The 22,303-nt window shown below is 37.7% G+C and overlaps 1 protein-coding gene across 3 annotated transcripts in view; it reads right to left on the reverse strand.

Annotated features, from left to right (window-relative positions):
- The window catches only part of CNOT2 (CCR4-NOT transcription complex subunit 2), a 132,111-nt gene extending 111,144 nt beyond the window's left edge, over positions 1 to 20,967 (reverse strand). For 2 of the 3 annotated variants that reach the window (XM_040491437.1, XM_040491435.1), the window contains exon 1: positions 20,869 to 20,962. In XM_040491437.1, the coding sequence (XP_040347371.1) occupies positions 20,869 to 20,873 (5 nt within the window). In that variant the 5' untranslated portion in view covers positions 20,874 to 20,962. Of the gene's footprint in view, positions 1 to 20,868 lie in introns of all 3 variants that reach the window. The other variant, XM_040491436.1, reaches the window with a different exon arrangement.
- Between the last annotated feature and the right edge of the window lie 1,336 nt (positions 20,968 to 22,303).

A 22,303-nucleotide genomic window follows, 5' to 3' on the forward strand; every position in this document is an offset into this window, starting at 1 on the left:
ATCAATCTTAGAAAAACGTTTCTAGTCTGTCTGCCTAAAAACTGAGTATCAGTTTTTAAGTGTATTTATTGTGAGACAGAGACGGGAGAGAGAGAGAGAGAGAGAGAGAGAGAGAGAGAGAGAGAGAAAATATCCCCAGCAGGCTCAATACAGTCAGCACAGAGCCCGATATAGGGCTCAAACCCGCAAAACTGCAAAATCATGACCTGAGCAGAAACCAAGAGTCAGATGCTCAACCAACTGAGTCACCCAGGTGCCCCTAAATACTAGTTTTTAAGAATCTTATTCAACTCATTTTTTTTTAACTTCAAAAGCACAATTTACTACCTGTCTCACTTTATCATCACTTACAATGTCATTTAATCACCCCTTTTTACTTGTCCTACTAAGTTCTATCTTCCTTTCCTTCTATATTATATATTTTCAGAATAAGCCATTCTTTCTTCTGTTTTCATCTAGTAACTTTTCTTACTGAATGTGTGGTTACAACAGCATGTTTGGTTTAACCAGCTATCAATAAGACAATAAATCAATTAGACTTAACCTGTAAAATTTAAGAAAAAATGTAACACACTGGCATACAGTAAGTTTCTGTAGTGAAAAATAGACTGCCAAAAGATACCCTTAAAAATTTATTATCCTTATTCTAAATTTTCTGTATATACCATACACAAGCATAAAGCCTACTATTGTTCCCCCAGCATTTAATTTTTTCTTTCAAGTCTAATTTGAAAGTCAAGTCTAATTTGATACAAGCATAATCAGAAGTCACTTAAGCCGTATCAGTGTTTATGGTCAAAATATAAACTTTAATAACCTTTTAGTTATTTAGGTAAGTTAAAAATATCCTGGTCACAAGCACACATTACGGATTTAATCTCCTAAAAACCACATTAATTCTCTTCTACTCCAAGGCCAAATAAAAGTATTAATGCATTCAACAAATATACAAACATTTATGTAGTACTTAAATACCAGGCACAGCCTGAATAAGGGATTAAAAAAAAAAAGCATTAATTTTAAAAGCCCACAATGAGGCTTGTCCTAATACCTAGTAGGCATTAAATTAAAGTTTGCTGAATGAATAAATGGTATGTGGAAAACAACTACTACAGAACCTGACTCAAAAAGATGTTAGTTTCCTGGTTGCTTTCTCCCCATCATTCTACTCTTTGAAATAATTAGCCACCAATAATGAAGAATTAGAATTACTGCTGTCTTTTCACCTTTATATTTCACTTAAGCCTTTCAATCTGTAAAAAAAGTTTATGAATTATCTTTAATTATAATTTTAATTAGCTGAAACCTACAATTTTGTGACCTAAAAGTAAACTAATGAAGACCTAAAAGTGATCAATTTTACTAGATGAGATTTTTAATAGGCATAAACATGTGTTTCTTCAAACCACTAATGAATATTAATAAATAACTGCAACCCTACAGGTAGGCATGATTTTGTCAGTAGATAAAAAGCAGACACTAGCCACTAGCACTCAAAAAAAAAAAATCACTATTAAATTACATTACCATTTTTATAGGCCTAATATATTTGCTTTACACACAATATTTACATACTTCTTTAATACTTCAACAACTACATGTAAATATAATTGCTTCCATTTTAGAAAAGAGAAAACTAAGCTTCATAAAAATTAAGTAACTTGCCCATAACATACAGGGTGACAAAACAAGGACTCATGCCAGCGTCATTTAGCTCTAAATCTTGAGTATTTTTCACTATTAAATCATCCCTTTACATATGTACACACAAAGTTAAGTCTAGCAACATATGCACACAGTCTAGAAGAGATTTTAACATCCTCATTATAAAGAAACTCAGCAAAATTCTGGAGGGAGGGATATTACTGTGCCAAACATGCATTTATTCAACAAACATGTTTTAGGCACCTGTTACAATAGCACAACAAAATACTACCCAAAAGAAATGAATGATTGACACATGAAACAATATTGATTAATTTAAAATGTTATGCTGAGCGAAAGATGTCAGACACAAAAAAATGCACACTGTATAATTCCATTTGTTTGAACCTCTAAAAAAATAATTCTAAGCTCTAGTGATAGCAGACTGGTGGTTGCCTATGGCCAGGCCACTGCCTGGAACAGTGAACTTTGGATGTGATGCGAATGTTTGTATTTGAATTGTGGTGATTGATTTTTACTCAGGTATATAAATTTGTCAAAACTCATTGCAAAGGACACTTAAATGGATGTCTTGTTTAATACGTAAGTTTCCTTAACAAAGTTGACTTAAAAATTAAAATAGTAATAAGGCACTTAAAAAACGGTACTTATTCCTGTAGATATCAAATGATCATGGGCCTTGCTCAGAGAAAATCTTAATAGAAGATATACGTATTTTTAAAAACTTCCTAAAAAATTTGAGTAACATATGAAATTGCTTTAAAAAAAAAAAAGTATTGGGGCACCTGGCTGGTTCAGTCAGTAGAGCATGAGACTCCTGATCTTGGGGTTGTGAGTTTCAAGCCCCACGTTGGGTACAGAAATTACTTTAAAAATAAATAAATAAAAATCTCAAGCATAAATAAGTAAACAAGTAAAGAAACATTCAACAGAAATCAGTAATAATAGTAATAGCATTAGCTTGTTAGTCTTAATTGCCCTGTCTTCATAATACAAGATTTATTAATTCAGTTGTAAGTTTCCTAAGTTGTAGTTTTTCAGCAAGAAAATTTAAATCATACATGAATTTTCCAATGTTACACATGTTTTTACAATATACTAATTGCAGTACATCTTGCTTCCTAACCCAAGAGCTACTTCTATGGATATAAGGATTTTTCTTAAGGGATCAAAGCAGCCACTCAGCATAATTCAGAGCCTTGGATAAATCTGGAACTTCTGGCATTTTAAGAAAACAGTGTGGTGATTTTCAGACTATGGACTCCCAACAGTGGGCCATGAAATCAATACAGAGCATTTTAAAACTAGCATGTTTAAAGTCATCGTTTACAACATAATACAAAGAATCTGAATATATTTTGCAGTAAGGGAACTGTTTTCTGAGTCACACACACATGCATGGACACTCACCCTGGCTTCACTATAAATCCTGGCTTAAGGGGAAAAAAAAAAAAAGTGAAAGCCTCTAGAAGTATGCTAGGGCAAGAATGATAGTGTAATGAAATAGCCATAAACTTTGAAGTCAAAGACCTAAGTTCGTATCTTAGTTCTGCCACTCATTAGCTATATAACCTTGAAGAAGTTAACTACAGGCTACCCTACAGAACCTTTATTTATTCAACTGTACAATGGGTAGAATTCAATCAACTGTGTAATAATTATGAAGATTATACAGAGGATCATTTTACTCAGAGTAAAAGCCAAAGTCCTTTTGATGGCTTACAAAATCTTTCCTGACTTGCCTCTCTCCCCCTATCTTCTCTGCACCCACCTGCCTACCATTCTCCCCCTTTCCCACTGTATTCCAGCCACACAGACTTCCTTGCAACTTTTCAATCATAAGACATCCCTTCTAGGGGTGCCTGGGTGGCTCGGGTCATGATCTCACATTTCGTGGGTTTGAGCCCTGCATCAGACTCTGCGCTAACAGCTCAGAGCCTGGAGTTTGCTTAGAATTCTGTGTCTCCCTCTCTCTCTGCCCCTTCCCAACTCATGCTCTGTCTCTCTCGCTTTCAAATACAAATACACATTAAAAAAATTTTTTTTTAAATAAGACATCCTTTCTCAGGGCATTTGCTCTTGGTTGTTGTCCCTTCTGGAACTTCTTTCTCTTGGATATGCAGAGAACTGCTCCCTCACCACAGGGTTGTCACCTTCTAGGGGAGGATTTCTGTGACCTGACAATTTAAATCTGCATCCCATACAAACTTCATACTCCCTTGGTCTCTTTTTCTCCACACCCCTACCACCATCTGGCACATCATGCTTTATCTCTTATTTTGTACCCCGTATCTTTTTTGTTTTCAGTTTATTTATTTTGAGAGAGAAAGAGTGTGTGAGCGGGGTAGGGGCAAAGAGAGAGGGAGAGAGAATCCCAAGCAGTCTCCATACTGTCAACACAGAGCATGGAGCTCAATCCCATGAACCATGAGACCATGACCGGAGCCAAAATCAAGAGGCAGACGCTAACAGACTGAGCCACCCAGGCACCCTTCTCTCATTCTTTTTTTAAGTAGGCTTCATTGCCAGCACAGAGCCCAACATGGAACTTGAACTCAGACCCTGAGATCTTAACTGAATAAGCCACCCAGGCGCTTCCACTCTATATTCTCTTAGAACAGCGCCTGGTACATAATAGATAAATAAATATTTGCCAGATGAATAAATAGAATGAGTAACATACAGAAAATATCTAATACAGTACTTAAATATTACTTTGCCTAACCCCCACTACCAAACCACTTGTTCTTTTCAAATTCACCCATGGATATCAAATTGAAGCCCTCCGGACAAAATAAGCTTAATGGTAAAAACAGAATCTTATTTTTTGCATTTAACCTAACATCTTAGCCACATTTTTACTGTTGATACAGCATATTAAATTAGGCAAAACTCCTCTTAAACTTTTACATTATTAGTATATCCAGTTTAAACCACTTTGTGGTCAATTTTGGTACAGAACTTCAATACGTTAACTTCTCTTCATATTTGTGTGGTATTAAATATGATTTGCTTTTCTCCCAGGATATATAAAATGATGCTTGGGAGAGGACCAAAAACAGGATTATAACCCTTTATTATTTTACTCTTATTTTTATTCTTAGTATTGAGAATGAAAGTTATGAACAGAAAACATGTAAAGCACTTTGGAAAAAAAATACAAATTTCTAAAACCCTAAGTTTATACCTTCAAATTTTAGGACAATATTTTTTTACACAACCACACTCAGTGTCATTAACAAAAAAATTAAGAAGACAATTCACACATAGCTGGTAAGAATGTAAACTGACACAAGGTTGTTCTAAGAAAAAAAGTAAATATTAAAAGCTTTGGAAAATAGCTTTTCAAACATTCAACAATTTATCTGTCAGGCCCTACGCAAGGTTTCAAATACACATCAGAGAGCAAAGCTGACTCAAACCTTACTCATGATCTAGTGGTAGAATGAAAGACAAAATTGTTAAAATAATGACTATATGGTAAATGCTACAGGAAGAGGAGTCTACTTATGAAAGTCCTACTGTCATTCACTCCTAACAATTCTATAAGGTTAAGTATCAATATTACACCTACTTCACAGGAGAGGATAATGAAGCTTAAAAAGTAAATTTCAAGTATTGGAGCTACCTCTAATACTTTAAAAATAATAATTGTACTTCTATAAACATTTTCTAAGGAAATATTAAAATTTGCAAACAGGGGTGCCTGGCTGGCTCAACTGGTTAAGCGTCCAAATCTTGATTTTGGCTCAGGTCATGACCTCACAGTTCCTGGGTTTGAGCTGCTCCTCAGGCTCTGCACTAACAGGGAACCTGTTTGGGATTCTCTCTCTCTCTCAAAATAAGTAAACATTTTAAAAACTGAAATAAAATGTACAAACAAAAATTCGGGTAAAAAAATGTTCACCACAGTGCTATTTATAAAAGTGAAAAATCAAAATAAAATTAAATGTTCAATAATAAGGAATTAAGTCAGTTACGCTCTGGCCATAAGGAATCATGTTGTTGTTTTTTTAAATTTTTTTAATGTTTATTCATTTTTGAGAGAGAGAGAGAGAGAGAGAGAGACAGAGAGCATGATGGGGGAGGGGCAGAGAGAGAGGGAGACACAGAATCCGAAGCAGACTCCAAGCTCTGAGCTGTCAGCACAGAGCCCGATGTGGGGCTTGAAACCACAAACCATGAGATCATGACCTGTGCCGAAGTTGGACACTTAACCAACTGAGCCACTCAGGCACCCCAGGAATCATGTTTTGGATAAATACTGAATGATACTGAAAAAGCATTTTTAAAGACACAAGTTCTAAATCAGTAAGTATAGCCCAATTTCTCTATTACAAAAAAAGAACAGTGGTTGTCCCTAGACATTCTTCTTCTTTCATACTTTCCAGCATTTTCTACATTTTCCACATCACCCTGTATCACTTTGGTAACCAAAGTGATTACATACACATACTCTGCCCAGGTTAACAGTTCTCTGGTGTGCAAGATTACCAAGTAACTTTTGTTTTCTTCTTTTTCTCATCTTTATTTTCCACTTTCCTGTAAGTATTGCTATTTTAGTTTTTACCACAGGCCTTAGCACATGACTTCATATTCTATTTGCTTCACATAAAAATTTAAAATAATAGTATTACTTCCTGGGTATGCTGCAATAATGAACATCTATATTCAAGAATCCAAACTTATAAAACAAGTAAGTTATAAGGAAATCATTTTGGGCACCTGGATGGCTCAGTCGGTTGAGCATCTGACTTCGGCTCAGACAGGATCTCACTGTTTTTGAGTTCGAGCCCTGCAGGGGCTCGCTGCTGTCAGCCTGCCAGAGCAGAGCCCACTTCAGATCCTCTGCCCCCCATCTCTTTCTGCCTCTCCCTGCTCACACTCTCTCAAAACTAAACATTAAAAATTTTAAGGAAAGTCATTTCTATTACAAAAGTCTTCTCTTTAAAAACCATTCAGGGGGCGCCTGGGTGGCGCAGTCGGTTAAGCGTCTGACTTCAGCCAGGTCACGATCTCGCGGTCCGGGAGTTCGAGCCCCGCGTCAGGCTCTGGGCTGATGGCTCGGAGCCTGGAGCCTGTTTCCGATTCTGTGTCTCCCTCTCTCTCTGCCCCTCCCCCGTTCATGCTCTGTCTCTCTCTGTCCCAAAAATAAATAAACGTTGAATAAAAACCGTTCAACTTCTCAAAGGTGCCTGGGTGGCTCAGTCGTCAAGCATCTGACTTCAGCGCAGGTCATGATCTCAGTTTGTGAGTTCCACTCCCACACAGGGTGAGCTTGAGCCCCGCTTTGGGTGAGCCTGCTTCTCTCTCTCCCCTCCCCTCCCCTCCCCTCTGTCCCTCCTGGGATTCCCTCTCTCTCTCTGCCCCTTGCTCACCTGCACCTTCTCTCTCTCAAAATAAAATTAAATAAAGTTCAATTTCTTAATATGTTAATTGGAATAATGTTAGAAATCAAGAGAATTTAACTGCTCTTTTTCTGAGCAAATTGATAAATCAGAAGTAAAGATAACTATTTCTGAAATAGTGTTAAAACTGAAAGTTTAATTTTGTAGAATCAAAAACACGTATCTTTGCCATATCTTGAAATTTCAGCATGTACTGTTTGCCAAGGCTGGCATATATGATTAAAAATAAAAGCCATTTAACTATACACTTTAGGATATAGACTATTGTGAAAAATGAATTTTCTAGCTACTCTTAGGTAACTCCAATTTTACAAGGGTGACAGTAAAACCAATGCCTTTCCCTTCAATGAACAACAATCATTTTCCAAATTTCATTACTCTGTGATTCACTTTCCTTACTCTGCTACTGCAACTACTTAGTACTGCTTTCCTTATATGGTATTTAATGCTTCAAAGGGCTCAGTACCCAAGAGATCTTACAGATTTAAGGATTAAAAAAAAAAAACAGTAAAAGTTATTCATATACATTACATAAAGAATATACAATAGTTTCAAACTATTGCACTGACATTCTCAATTCTCTAACTGTAAATTACAAATGAATTTCATTTGCAAGGAAAATAGGCACGATGATCATAAAAATGTTTGACTAACAGTAATAAAGTACACAAATACAGTTACAAACAATGGGAATAACCCAAAGAACATTCACCATCTTTCATCTTTAATGAAGAGGAAATGAACATGAGGTAGACTCCCTGCCATATATACTTAGAGAAAGAAAGAATCAGGACTTCCACATGCAAAAATATCCAAGTATTAACTTGGCTACTATGATGAACACTCTCCATGCTCCCTCCTCCCCAAAATCCAATAAGCCAGATATTCAATCACATAAAAATAAAGGGAAAACCATATGAATGCAGTAGCACCACATGGTAAAATAAAATGAATGAATGAATCACACAACTTAAAACTACTAGTTGCATCACAACCATTAATAATCAGGAATCATCACCATAACACTTTAACATTACTTTACAATTAACCAAATGTTCTCTTTATCTCAATTCTCATCAGGAACATTAGAAAGTATAAATGACTAAAAAACTAAGGCTCTTCAGTATTAATTGATGTATCCAAGCACATGGCTAATAAATTCATGGAACCCAGACTGGAACCATTTTCTGAATCCAAGTATGGTAGTCTTTCCAATACAATGTATTATCTCTCTGTTAAAGGTGAGCACATACTCAAAGGTAAATAAATGACCTGACTTTCTCAACTTTCAAAAAATAAATTGTAACTTCTATGTTAAGTATTCCCTCTGAATTTCCTCCAAGATTCTGGAATATTTACTCTGCAAAAAAGGAAAGAGATATAAACCAATACCTTTATAAATCTGTCAGATGTTCTACATGATTCTAATACACTTGATTCATTTTAAAGATATAGAAACTGAGGCAAAGAGAAGAAACTTGCTATAGGTAACCTGACATAATTCAGGTTGTAAGTGGTAGACACAAGTCTGAGCCCTAAACTAACGTTCTATTAGATCTACCCGTTTATCAAAGGAATTACCAAATGCCTACCTATTATATGCCATATACCACGCCAAGAGCTTCAGATAGAGCAATGTTAAGATGTATTTATGTTACTCAAAATACTACACAAAATACTTAACATATCTAAGCAAAATTCCTGGCAGGAAAAACATACATAGACTCTTAGGAACAAAACTGCATCTTCCTTGTTTACATTTACAAATTTGATACAGAAAAGAGCATAATGCACTCTGAAAAAACTGTGGCTAATTCTCATTTGCCACAGAATCTCATCTTTACATAGCAACCCCCTACAAAAAACAAAAGCAAAAACAAAAAAACCCACAAGAGCCTTTATCCCTTACATCTAATCTACCTATCCACATTTTTTCAAATGAGAAAACTGAAGTTTAGGGAGGATAAGTTACAGAACTAATTAAAAGAGATAGAATGGTGATCATTTAAAATTCCAGCACAATTTAATAGGAGTTATAATCCGTTCCATCTTATTCAGCCAAAAATGAACTCAACAGACAATTAGGCAACTTGGGCAGCTACAAGTCACAATGGGAATCCATTAACTTCCCCTACGAAAAAATGACATATGATGCATACTATCAAAGTATTAATTTGCTCAAACTGCATTCTTAAGGAATTAATTCTTTCTATTTGAAAACACACATTTAGGCTTTTGTCCCCCCTGCATTTCAGAATTAGTAAATAATGCCAACAATCTAAAATAAGTGCATAACTGTCACATGTAATATTTTGAATTACACAAACACACATCTAAGCATTGTAAAATAAGCACTTGTAACATAACACAGGTTTCTCCACTGTTCAAAAGTAAAGCATTTCTATGAAACCTTTTAGTAAAACGAAGCAATTACCATTGGCTTATATGGAAAAATTTCTTTTAATGTTTATTTCTTTTTGAGAGAGTGAGCGAGAGCACATGCATGCACTCAAAAGGGGGAGAGGCAGAGAGAGAAGGGGACAGAGGATGCAAAGTGAGCTCTGCATTGACAGCCTGACGTGGGGCCTGAACTCACAAACCGTGAGATCATGACGTGAGCAGAAGTCGGATGCTTAACCAACTGGAGCCACCCAGGTGCCCCAATATGGAAAATGTTTTGAACATTCCCACAGACTCCCAAAAAACTTTTCTCAGGCTTTGCTGAAACCTTAGGACACCTCTTGCTAACCGATGCAGAAAATAAATTTAAGATAAAGCACAGATGCCCACAGACACAGTTCAAAACTACGGCAGCATGGGGCGCCTGGGTGGCGCAGTCGGTTGAGCGTCCGACTTCAGCCAGGTCACGATCTCGCGGTCCGTGAGTTCGAGCCCCGCGTCGGGCTCTGGGCTGATGGCTCAGAGCCTGGAGCCTGTTTCCGATTCTGTGTCTCCCTCTCTCTCTGCCCCTCCCCCGTTCATGCTCTGTCTCTCTCTGTCCCAAAAATAAATAAATGTTGAAAAAACAATTTAAAAAAAAAAAAAAAAAACTACGGCAGCTTGATGCTGAGATGCTAAGTGTAGTTCCCAAGAAGGAACTATACTTCTTGCGGTTCCTCTTGCTGCTCCAGTACACACTGAGAGACTCATTATAAAACAAACACTAAATGCGACTTTCATTTTCTACCTTTTTTCATAGAGCAAAAACCCTCATCTTTCTGTTAGGGAAAACAGGTACTAACGTTAAGTATCTCATAAAAGCAAAGAGGCATAACGTGAACTTTTGAAAAGCAGGCGATACCTGTATAGGTATCCGCTCCTATGAATAATTATATCACTAATTCAGAAGTTTTGGTTTATTCTAATTTATCTAAGTAATGTTAAATCTCATGCCTGCAAATAATGTCAAATAACATTTAAACTTTGTCTGCCCTAAAACACATATAACAAATTTCATCCACTAAAACTTTTAATTTTTGGCCTATATGTATTGGCTTATATATATATAAAATTCTCTGGTAGAAACTTAACAGTTTCATACAGCTTTGTTTTGTTTTTCTGGTGTGTTGTTGTTTTTTGTTTTTTGTTTTTTTTTAGTTTAGGTTAGAGAGGGTGTGTGCAAGCTGGGGAGAGGAGCAGAGGGAAAGACAGAGAGAATCTTAGGTAGGCTCCATGCCCAGTGTGGAGTCCCAGGCAGGGCTCAATCTCACAGCTGTGAGATCATGACCTGAGCCGAAGAAATAAAGAATCAGATGCCCAACAGACTAAGCCACCCAGGTACCCCATTCAGTCATATGGTTCCTAATAAAAAATCCTGCCAGTATGAATTCAAAATACTCAATTTTTCTACTGAAGAAAATATATTCCTTCAAAAATTTCACACCATCAAATTGTAATTTTAATTATAATTTGACTGTGAAACCTACAATGCCCCCCTGAAGCACAAATCTGATTATCAAGAGCATTGTTTTAAAAAAATGGTAAATTATTCCCCATCATGTAAAAAGTTCATTCCTTCATCCAACTTCTCCTGAGGTTACTGTGCCATTCTCCAAATCCTCATATTCTCCCAGGCTTTCTGCATTCGCAATGCTGTGTACCCTATCCCACCTAGAGAACCCCAAATCACCCTTCAGAACCCAAATCAAATTATCTCCTCTTTGATTAATTCCCTCAAATAATGTTACTCTATTCTAACTTGTATCCACAACATGCACCATAAAAAATGAACTTGAATTACTCAGTAGCACTTATAACAGTGCATGGCAGTGTACTGAACCGTACAAGAAAATCTGATTAAACATGAAAACCATTACTAATGAATTTCTAAGAAAAATATACTAGGTACAACCTTGCAAAACTGAAAACTCTTAAAGCATTTTTCTATGCTAATACAGTTTAAAATTTCTTCCCCTTTATAATTTTCCACTAATATAGACAGACTCCCAATTCCACCTAATCCAGAAAACATTACCATGGCCTCTTAATAAAAAATAATCCCTCTTTCCCTATAGCTTGCTATAAAATTTAATACAAATTATTGGGTCCACCACAACATTTTCATGGTTGAAAAACAAAGACCATCTTAATCATCTTTTTCCTTTTAGGGTTTATCCCTATTTATGCTGAAGGCACTAAGTAACTGTTTATGAAATTTCTGGTTATCAGGAAACAAGCAAAACTTGATCCCATCTTGGGCCCTCTGTTCTTTCTGCCTGGGAAACCAATCACTTAAATTTTTTAATGGCTTTCCCTTATTTTTAGCTACTGTTCAAATGTTACCTCCAGACAAAAAGACCTTCCTTCATCACCCTACTTAAATTGGTCCCCTTCTTTCATCCCTAATCAATTGCTATACCCTTATCTAACCTCTTTATTCTCTTTATCACAATTACTACTATCTTGGGGCGCCTGGGTGGCGCAGTCGGTTAAGCGTCCGACTTCAGCCAGGTCACGATCTCGCGGTCCGTGAGTTCGAGCCCCGCGTCGGGCTCTGGGCTGATGGCTCAGAGCCTGGAGCCTGTTTCCGATTCTGTGTCTCCCTCTCTCTGACCTTCCCCCGTTCATGCTCTGTCTCTCTCTGTCCCAAAAATAAATAAACGTTGAAAAAAAAAAATTTTTTAATAAAAAAAAAAAAAAACAATTACTACTATCTGAAATCATTTACCTTTTTATTTTCTGTCTCCCCCTCTAAGATGTTAGCTCCATTTAGGCAGAAACTTGTCTTGTTCACTACCATACATACCCAGAGCTACAGCAATGTCTAGAAGAGAATAAACACTCAAATTATTAAAGAATTTATCTACAAAATATCTACAATGCTAACATTCAATCACTAGAACCTGAAATTTAAACTTAAATAATTTTTATCCAAATGTTACTCAAAAACAAGTAAATTCTATGAATTCCGTATCTGCAAAGAGATAAAAATTCTTGACTTTCTAAGAATGCTGAATTTTAGGTTGGAAGTGACTTTAGAGATCAAGTCCAGTGGTTTTCAAACTATGCTCTGAAATACTTAAAGAGTAGGCAAAGGTCAGATTCCCTGAAGCACTGGACTACAATTGTTTTATACATATATATATATATATATACACATATATATATATACACATATATATATATACACACACACACACACACACACATATATATATGTCTATTTAGGATACATGATATGTACACACAAAGAATACAAAAGTACATTTGAAGGGGCTCCTGGGTGGCTCAGTTGGTTAAGCATCTGACTCTGGCTCAGGTCATGATCTCATGGTTCATGGGCTCGAGCTCAATGTCAGGCTCTGTGCTAACAGCTTGGAGCCAGGAGCCTGCTTCAGATTCTGTTGTCTCCCTCTCTCTACCCCTCTCCTGCTTGCCCCTCCCAACGCCCCCCCACCCCCGCCCCCGGCACAAATAAATAAAATTTTTAAAAAAATGGGGCCCTTGGGTGGCTCAGCCCATTAAGCGTCTGACTCTTGATTTCAGCTCAGGTCATGATCTCACGGTTCTTGAGTCCGAGTCCCCCATCGAGTTCTGACAGTGTGGAGCCTGCTTGGGATTCTCTCTTTCCCTCTCTCTCTGCCCCTCACCGGCTCGTATTCTCTCTCCCAAAATAAACAAACAAAAAGAAAAAGTACATCTTACATCGAATTTAAACACTTTGGAGGCTGTTTCTGCTGCCAGATTTAATGGTTTTGCTATAGACATCAAAGCTTGGGTTAAAAGGTCTACGAATATATCCACGTTTCTCGTAAGTGGACACAAATTAGAAAAAAGGTTATAGGTCTAATTTTTTTCTACTCTTAAGGACAGACATGCTCACTCAAATAAAATTATAAAAACTCCCCCTGGGGTGCCTGGGTGGCTCAGTAGGTTGAGAGTCTGACTCTTGATTTCAGCTCACGTCGTAACCTCCTGGTTTGTGGGTTTGAGCCCTGCATCCAGCTCCGTGCCTACAGCACAGAGCCTGGCTGGGATTCTCTCTCTGTCCCTCCCTCTCCTGCCCCTCCCTTGCTTGTGTTCTCTCTCTCAAAATAAACAGACATTAAAAAAAAAAAAAAAAAACTACACCCCAAAGCACTATTTTTTGCCCTAGTAAATCAAGGCAAAGCTCAAGACATATCTGCTCAGCACATTATGTCCTTGCAAAATAAATGTGCAATAAAAAAATAAATTTATAAAATGTGGCATCAGTGTGATACAAAATTACCTACTCTTATTGTAACACAGTATTATTTAAAGCTTTGGCATTTCTTGATAAATATGATTATAATGCTTAAAAATGTGAGCTGTTTTATTTTGCCAAAGTCAAGCTTAAAACAAAAAATTTCCTACTTCTCTTTCAAATTCCTATATTACCCTAAATCTGCAAGATGACCAATTAAAAACAAAAATAAACCTTCCACTTGTACATACTTAATTTGATAAATTAAGCTAGAGTAACATTGAGAAATATATTAGATGCTGTGTCCAGTCTAAGAATAAAATGGTCTTTATAATTCCCAATTACTAATTTTAATACTAATCAAAACAGCTTGATTGTTCTATCTTTATATTAATATTAAAATATAACCTTATTTAAGGGGCGCCTGGGTGGCTCAGTCAGTTGGGCTTCTAGACCCTATTTTGGCTCAGGTAAATCTCTCCAGGTCATGGGATCAGACCTGAACCTTCGGCTCAGGTTATGAGCTCATGATTCATGGGTTCAACCCCTGCATCAGGCTCTGTGCTGACCGCTCGGGGCCTGGAGCCTGCTTCAGATTCTGTGTCTCCCTCTCTCTCTCTGCCCTACCCCCCACTATTTGCACTTTGTGTCTCTCTCAAAAATGAATAAACATTAAAAAAATATGAAAAAAAAATTCTCTCTCCCTCATCCTCTGCACATCACCCACTCACTCTCTCAAAAAAAAAAAAAAAAAAAAGGTTAACCAATATATATAACTTACTTAAAAAGTAAACATCAAAATGACAACCATGTAAAATTGAGATAATGGGGTCGCCTGGCTGGTTCAGTTGGAAGAGCACACAACTCTTGATCTTGGGGTTGTGAATCTGAGCCCCACAATGGGTACAGAGATTATAAATACATACATACGTATGTATACATATATATATATAATATATACGTACGTATGCATATACAAACTTGAGATAATGTATATGAAAGTGCTTTGCAAGCTGTAAACCACTTTTTAAAATATTAAGCAATAAAATTAAGTCAAAAGGAATCAGGTCCTTTGAATGGCATTAATTATTGAATACTGTTATGATACCAATCTCACAAAAACTTTTACAAAGAGAAAATTAAATACAAAATTTGAAGGATAAACATAATTTACAATGTAAAAAGTAACACAAAAACACATTCCTGCCAAATATGACACAAAACCAAATGTTCCTCTCCCAAACACATTGTATTACATAATCAATCATTACATTCTGTCAGGATGTGGATACAAAATGGAGTTATGTTTCAACATCCAAATACATAAATGGAAAAATGGCATATTGATATGTTTGGAAAAAAGCAAGTCTACTCATTGTTACCTAAACTGCCAGGACATATAATTTTCTCTTGCTTATTTTATCATTCCTTGGCAGAGTAAAAAATTACTAAGTGTGACTCTCATCTACTTTCAATATAAGGAAAGACATTTCAATTCAGTAAAAGCAGAGAAAGGACTGCTGTCCTGAGTACTGGATCAAATTATCTTTTAAAAAATATATACCCTCTCTCTGTATCTTCAGTTTTCAATCATTAAAAACTCTGTGGCAAATATACAGCAAATGAAACGTAAAAAAAGATTTCTAAAATTTTAAGTCAAATGTTAGCACCTCCACTAAATGTAATTCAAGAGTACCATTTACTCTGCTTTGATTTTTACATCTCAAAAAATGGACACAAAACAAGTGTATAATCTCTTATTCAAACCCTCTAAGGCTGTTTCTCAGAATTGGAATTTTTCAGGTTTTAAAAAGATAAAACAGTACATGTATCATTTATGACCAAATACCTCCCAGAGTGGCATAGACCGCATAAATAATCAAATACATTAACATTTCTGCTGCAAAATGTTGGAAAACAAGATAGACCAATAAAGACCACGGTTAGTTCCCAATTTCAATTGGAATTAGTCACCATGAAAAATTAGTTTCAGAACTAAAGGTTTTAGACTATATTAAGTCATCTTAACTAATTTTCATAAGGAGAATTGTATTTGAACTGAAGAACTCCTAAGCTTTGGGACAAGCATTAGGAGTAAAAAAAGGTTGGGGGAAGGGCGGGGGGGGGGAGGCAGGATGACAGAATCTAACTGCAAAAAGCCCAAATCCAATAGGAGTTCCTGGTTAAGCAATGGTTAAGTATGTATTACTGTGTAAATAAAAATACAGATCCTCTTCAACTAATGATGGTGTTACATCCTGATAAACCCATCCTAAGCTGAAAATATCGTTACGCTGAAAATGTATTTAATATATATAACCTACTGAATGCTGTAGCTTAGTCTAGCCTAAGTTAAATGTGCTCAGAACACGATATTAGCCTACACTTGGACAAAATACCACAAAGCCTCTTTTAAATGTACTGAAAATCTCATGCAATCTATTGAATATTGTACTGAAAGTGAAAAAAAAATGGTTATATGGAGACAGAATGGTTTCAGGTGTACTGTTTATTCACCCTTATGATAGCATGGCTAACTGGGAGCTGTGAGTGGCTGCCTCTGCCCAGTATCACGACAGAGTATTGTACAGAAAATTGCTGGCCTAGAGAAAAAAATATCAAAATTTTAAGTACAGTTTCTGTTGAATGAGTATCACTTTTGTATCATCATAACATCAAAAAATTGTAAAATTAACCATCATAGGTCTGGGACTGTCTACTCAAAATATCTTTCAACCAGTGACCTTAGCCATACAAAATACAGCAAAAAGTACGGAAACACGTCACCAGAGGCACTTTATTACTATCCTTCCCTTTCCTACACTTACTCTACATACATTTCTCTAAGAAGCTAGTTATCTAGCCTCCCATAGGTAATTAGGATGCAAAACTATAGGAAAAAAAATTCAAGGAAGCAAAATAATACAGGATGTTCTTCTTCCCATCCCCTTTTCCAATACAGTATTTCTGGTCTATGGACCGGGAAACAGTACCCTGAAAGCATGGAGTCAAATGACAATCTGGCACCAGTTCAGTTTAATGATAACCTTTACTGACAACCTACTAAGTACTATGCACTACAGAAGGTACTAGAAATGCAAACATAAAGACATAACCCTACCTCTTAGGTAGGAAGGTGCTTAAGGTCCACTGGAGGTTATGGTAGATGGTAGGGATGGACAGTAGGTTACAATGCAGCATAACACTTTTAATTATATAAGCTTAAAGACTAAAAGCAGCACAACAAAAGGATTTGGGGGCTCAGGAAAAGTTTCATTTAAAAAATGACACTACAGTAGAGTTTTGACGAATAAGAAGTTTGTCAAACAGAGACGTGGTAGTAAAAGTACCCCTACCCACTCACATAAACATATATGAAAGCAAAAAAACAAAAACAAAAGCTTTCAGGGTAAGTAGCAAATACAGTTGTCCAAAATATCTACCTACATCTAAATAGATCCCAAGTGTAAGCATATAAATCAAATATGTCCAGAAAAGGGAAATTTTTTCCTACATAACTTATTTTATATTTCCATATTACAATAAGCTATATTATCAAAAAAAAACCACTTAAGCCATTTTATTACTTCATAATTGAGTGTACCTCCAAGTGATATGCCAAGAGATGTGCATCTACATCTCAGAGAACAAGCTGTTAGAAAAGCATAATAGGAACTATTTTTCCAGGTTATCCCTAACAGTATAGACAAAGTAAATAAATGAACAAGCCATATGAGCATGACCTGTCATAGACAGGAATTTTAAGAGTTCAAAAGAGGATGCCAAACAGAAAAACTAAAGCAAGAAGAAAAAATATATACAGTATTTAGAATGTGGAAAGGTTAAAATCAGGTAAAAATTGAAATTTCTCTTTGTAAAATCAAGGTAAAAATCAAGGTAAAAATTGTAATTTTAAAAAGTGAAAACCCTAATGTCCATTCTATTTCTTTTCAAAGGCAGACTCTCTATAACAGACATCAATGTTAAAGCTTATTCAAAATATCTAGTGAAAGTCACAATGAAATTCCTGTTTAAGCATCACAGGTAGAAATTAACCTTAGTAAGGAGGAACCATCACCTGTATCATCAACCAAAATGATTCCTATCATAGCACTAGATCCCTTCCTTGATATCAATATTGTATGTAATTATATTCAAAAATTATAGTGCAGCTCACATTAACTCTGTAAAACTGCCCTACCTAGTACCTTGGTTTCTTTTGCTTCTTTGTGTTACAAAATCTACCAGAGGTCTAGGCAACAAACAAAATCTTATTTAGTAGTATCTTTTCCTAAGACTGTATCACTATTTGCATAAGCTGTCCTCAATGCCTATTCAAGCAAGCACAGGGAAAGTTTTGTTTTTAAATATGTAATAACAGAACAAACCTTGTACCGGTAAAAATTTCAGGTTAATTTAAAAATACTATTTATCACCGCTCTTAAGGAGTAAAAAACAAATGAACTTATTTTTACTAGTCTATTGAGGTCTATTCATATTTCATATATAGAAGTAAAGTATGCCTCTACTTTTCTACAGTATAAGAAAATTTTATGAAGCAAATTTGTCACTATACAGAGCAAAACTATAATTTCCCATAGGTTGTGAAAAATTCTCTAAGAGTCTTTCAAGATACAAGTACCTTTAATACCATTATCTATTGAAGAAATAAAAACCAAAACTAGGTTAGAAGCAACTTGTAATGAAATCTACTCATAAATCTGAAGTACTTATTTACTTTTGAACAAAGAAAATTTTCAGGTTAAAACTAAGTGTAAAGCATCTCCAGAAAATGAAAAAGTAAATTAAACACCCAAAATTATTAAGTAAAAACATAGGTAATTAGCTCTCTTGGGGAAGAGTATCATTCTGAGTTTTATTTTATCTTCAAGATCAAGTACTTCTCAAACGAAGGAGATATAAATACACTCTTGCATTCTGTCCTATTTTTTTCCACCACACAAATTTACTTTAAAACGGAAGTATTACAGAAACTGCAAATTTTTTAAAGGCTGTATTTGAAGGCTGTTGCTTGCTTAGGCATACAGGCAATTCTCATTCCCCAAGAGCATCAGATTAGGTTACAGATATCTCTATGCAGTATACTTAGAATAAAAGGGTTCTGCTTACAATAATTTATTTTTATTGATACAACATTAATCAGGATGTAGAAAGTGTGAGTTTCTCGATTCCTGTCTAAATTACAAAGTATGCACAGAAGTAACTGCAATTCAAGCCCCTAGGGAAAAAATGAAAAAAATACCTTTTTTAAATTAAATGAGAATTTTACAAAGTCAAAGTGAACAGTTTTGTCTTTTTTACGTATGTATTGTTATTTTTCCTTTAAAATTAATATAAGAATCGCAAACTAAAGAGGAGTTCAACATACAAAGCTTATTAACGATCTTGGTCCATTAAGTAGTGTTTCAACTAAAATATCTGAATGTAGACATCTTTAGATGTTTTAGCCATTTCAGTCCTCTGTGATTCTGAATCAACCCTTTAACTCTGAGATAAAGTTATCTTGCAAAATTGCAAAAGATGTGTTCACTGACGTTTGAGAAATAACTTGTCAAATATACTAATTATTTCTAAACAATTCAACTTATACCCATGTAAACAGATACTTTGAAATTTCTATTCAACGCCCACATACTTTATATTTCCACTTATGTTATTCCTAAAGGCAAATCAAAAGTAACACTTAACGATTCTAGAGGTTTAGAAATTCCCAATGCCAAGACTAACAGGAAGAAATGTGTTCAATTGTTAACTCTAAATTCAAGCATGGCCTCCCTCGTGAACAGATTAACTCAGTACTTTCTGTTATTTCGCCAAGAATGTAAGGGTTGATATGAATGTACTTAATTATTATAAACGGTCCAGAAGATTAAGAAAGGAGTTAAGATTCTCTGACCAAGAGTTCTATGACAATGAAACAGAATGAATTGCATTCGGTCTTATGGATGTTGAAAAGTGAAGGCCTCCTCTTAGGATTCAAGGGAAGTTGATGTTTAGGTTCCTTCCGAGAGGGTGGTACCCGTATGTAAGACTTTTGTGGTGGTAATGCCATATCCACAGGCTATGGTATAAATGCAAATTCTAAAACCTTGGAAGTGTTTTTATAAACGATAACTAGAATTCGCATTCGCTGAAGACAGGAGTTTGAGGCTTTCTCTTCTAGATGGACAGCAGAGCCTCAACGAAAAACTAGGTGGGCCTCTTTCAACCCCACTCATTTCTTCCGTGAAACTTTTAAGTTAGACCCAAGACAGCACAAGGTGGAGAGGCCCCGGCGGAAGTAGAAACCTAGAACTGGCAACTTCACAAACAGAAGCGTCTCAGGTTCCTCCGCCGCCCCAGGACTATCCCATCTCACTCTCTATCACACCACTGAAGGTTCACCCTCCCGGTGCGGTGGCAGAGGAAGCATCACAGTTGCACTCCTCCTTCCACCAACCATACCCTTTGGTATCCCAAGGCCTGGGGGCTCCTGAGGCCCGTTAGCCAGTCCAATGTCCCGCCCCCCCCATCTATTACACACACATACACACACACACACACACACACACACACACACACACACACAAGTTGCAGGTGATGTGGGTGTACTCAGAAAATGTGAACAGCCAGAGACCGCGGCAGCTGCTGGGAACGCGGCAGCCCCATCTAAAGCGGACCCGGGCTCCTTGGCCACCACCGCAGCCGCCTTCTCTTCTTCCCCAGGAAGCAGCGCGGCGGCGGTGGCTCCGCGCTGGCGGGAGCTCGGCGGAGCGGAGTCTAAGGAAAGCCTCAGCGCCCGCCGAAGGGACCCGGCCTAGCTAGGATCCAGGGCTGCCGCTGCAGCCACCCAAGTACAGCGACGCTTTACGTCCCGTCCACCACCCTCCCCATACACACCCCCTCCCTCCTCCACCGCCGCCACCCCCCCTCCCCGCCCGCTCCGCTCTCCCTCTCTCGATTGGAGCCGAGACAAAAGCAACGGGAAGCGGCGGGCCAGGACGCTGCCCGCGGACCCCGGACGCGGCCGGACCGGCCCCGAGGCATTCCCCGGCCTTGAGGGGGCCCCGAATCCGCCGCCCCCGCCGCGCACCCCGCTGCCAGACTTCCGAAAATTTGCCAAAAACTCACCGCATGAATTTTCTTGTCCCGCGGATCCAAGATGGCGACGTATCCACCGCTGAGGCTGCTGGGAGCAAGACCTTTACCCTCTGACCCCCGCCGTGACCCCCGTCGTTCCGGCTTCACTCAAAGCGGCGGCGGAAGGTGGGAGCGGCGATTGCCGACCGGACAGGGTTGGGGGTGGGTAGGCGGCTTCCCGCGCGTTCGAGAAAGGGTGGGGAGAGGCGCTTCACTCCCTCACCTTCTTCCCCGCGGCTTTCAGCATGTCTTCCACCGACTCACGGGGAGGCTTGTCGCTTCTTCGCGGCCGTTATAGCGAGCAGGGCCTCTGCGGCCGCTGCAGGTCCCCTGAGACCGGGTCGCGCTGCACTGGGCACGGGCCCTGGGTCCGAGGCGGGCCCCGGGGTCCAGGGGCGGGGAATGGTGAGGTGGCGTCAGCCCGCCCTGCCTGGGGACGCGGAGCGTGTTTGTGTTTGTGTTCGTGTCGGACACCACGCCCCTCCCACGTCCGTCCGCCTGGAAAGGCCCCCACACCCACCCCACCCCCGACTCCCACCACCTGAAGCAAAACTGATCGTTGTCTTGTTTTCTTCCCTCAGCCCCCGCAAACTGCGGTGTTCGTGCACGCACTTCCAGGGACCAGCAGCACGTCACCATCACCTCCTGAGAAGTGAGTTCCCCTCCGCCGAAACCGTTGGTATTTTCTACTCATGACCCTTCCTTTTTCTGTTTTTTTTTTTTTAACTTGATGGGAGGGAGCATATTGGGGAGCAAGTTTTTAAAGCTCTATTGAATGAGCTTGCGCTAGCCGAGTTAGATTTATAGCACTTTCTTTCGCTCCTGCTCCCCCCCAGTCCCCATGTAAGCTTGAGTGACCGGCTGGGCTGTGAGCAATACCGTTTGAAATTACGGTGGCTTTGATGGGAACTTCAGGAGAGTGAAGTCTTTGTTTTTCAGAAAAGTAACTGTCACCCAAAGTTAAATTGGTGTTCTTCGAAATAACCTCTATTCCTTTGTGTGTCGATAAATGCTTTCTTTCCCTTTTGTTACTGTTCGACATTTTTGGACTTTAAAAAGAGCTTCTGCATGTGCATTTTGGAATCGTGTAGTTTCATAAAGTGAATTGTTATTCTTTTGTGTTTGAATGATAGACTTTATTAATGTAAAGTACAAGTCATTTGCAGTAAATAAAATTTCTACTTCCCTTGTTTGTTTCTTCTATAAAAATCACCTTTTCTTTACAAAAAAAAAAAAAAAACAGCTGTAATCCAACTTAAAACTTATCAGTGAAGGGCAGAGGGTGTCTATCTTAAATAGCAAGAAAGATAAGGATGTTATAAATAAAAGGTGACTTTGTTATGTTTACAGAATGCAAGGTGTTTTGAGATACTAGTAAACGTCCTGTGGTTTAAGTTAAACTCCGAATGGTGCTGACGTTCCCAGT

This window comes from Herpailurus yagouaroundi, unplaced genomic scaffold (genome assembly GCF_014898765.1).
Source record: "Herpailurus yagouaroundi ecotype Mexico unplaced genomic scaffold, PumYag 182, whole genome shotgun sequence".
Lineage (NCBI taxonomy): Eukaryota > Metazoa > Chordata > Mammalia > Carnivora > Felidae > Herpailurus > Herpailurus yagouaroundi.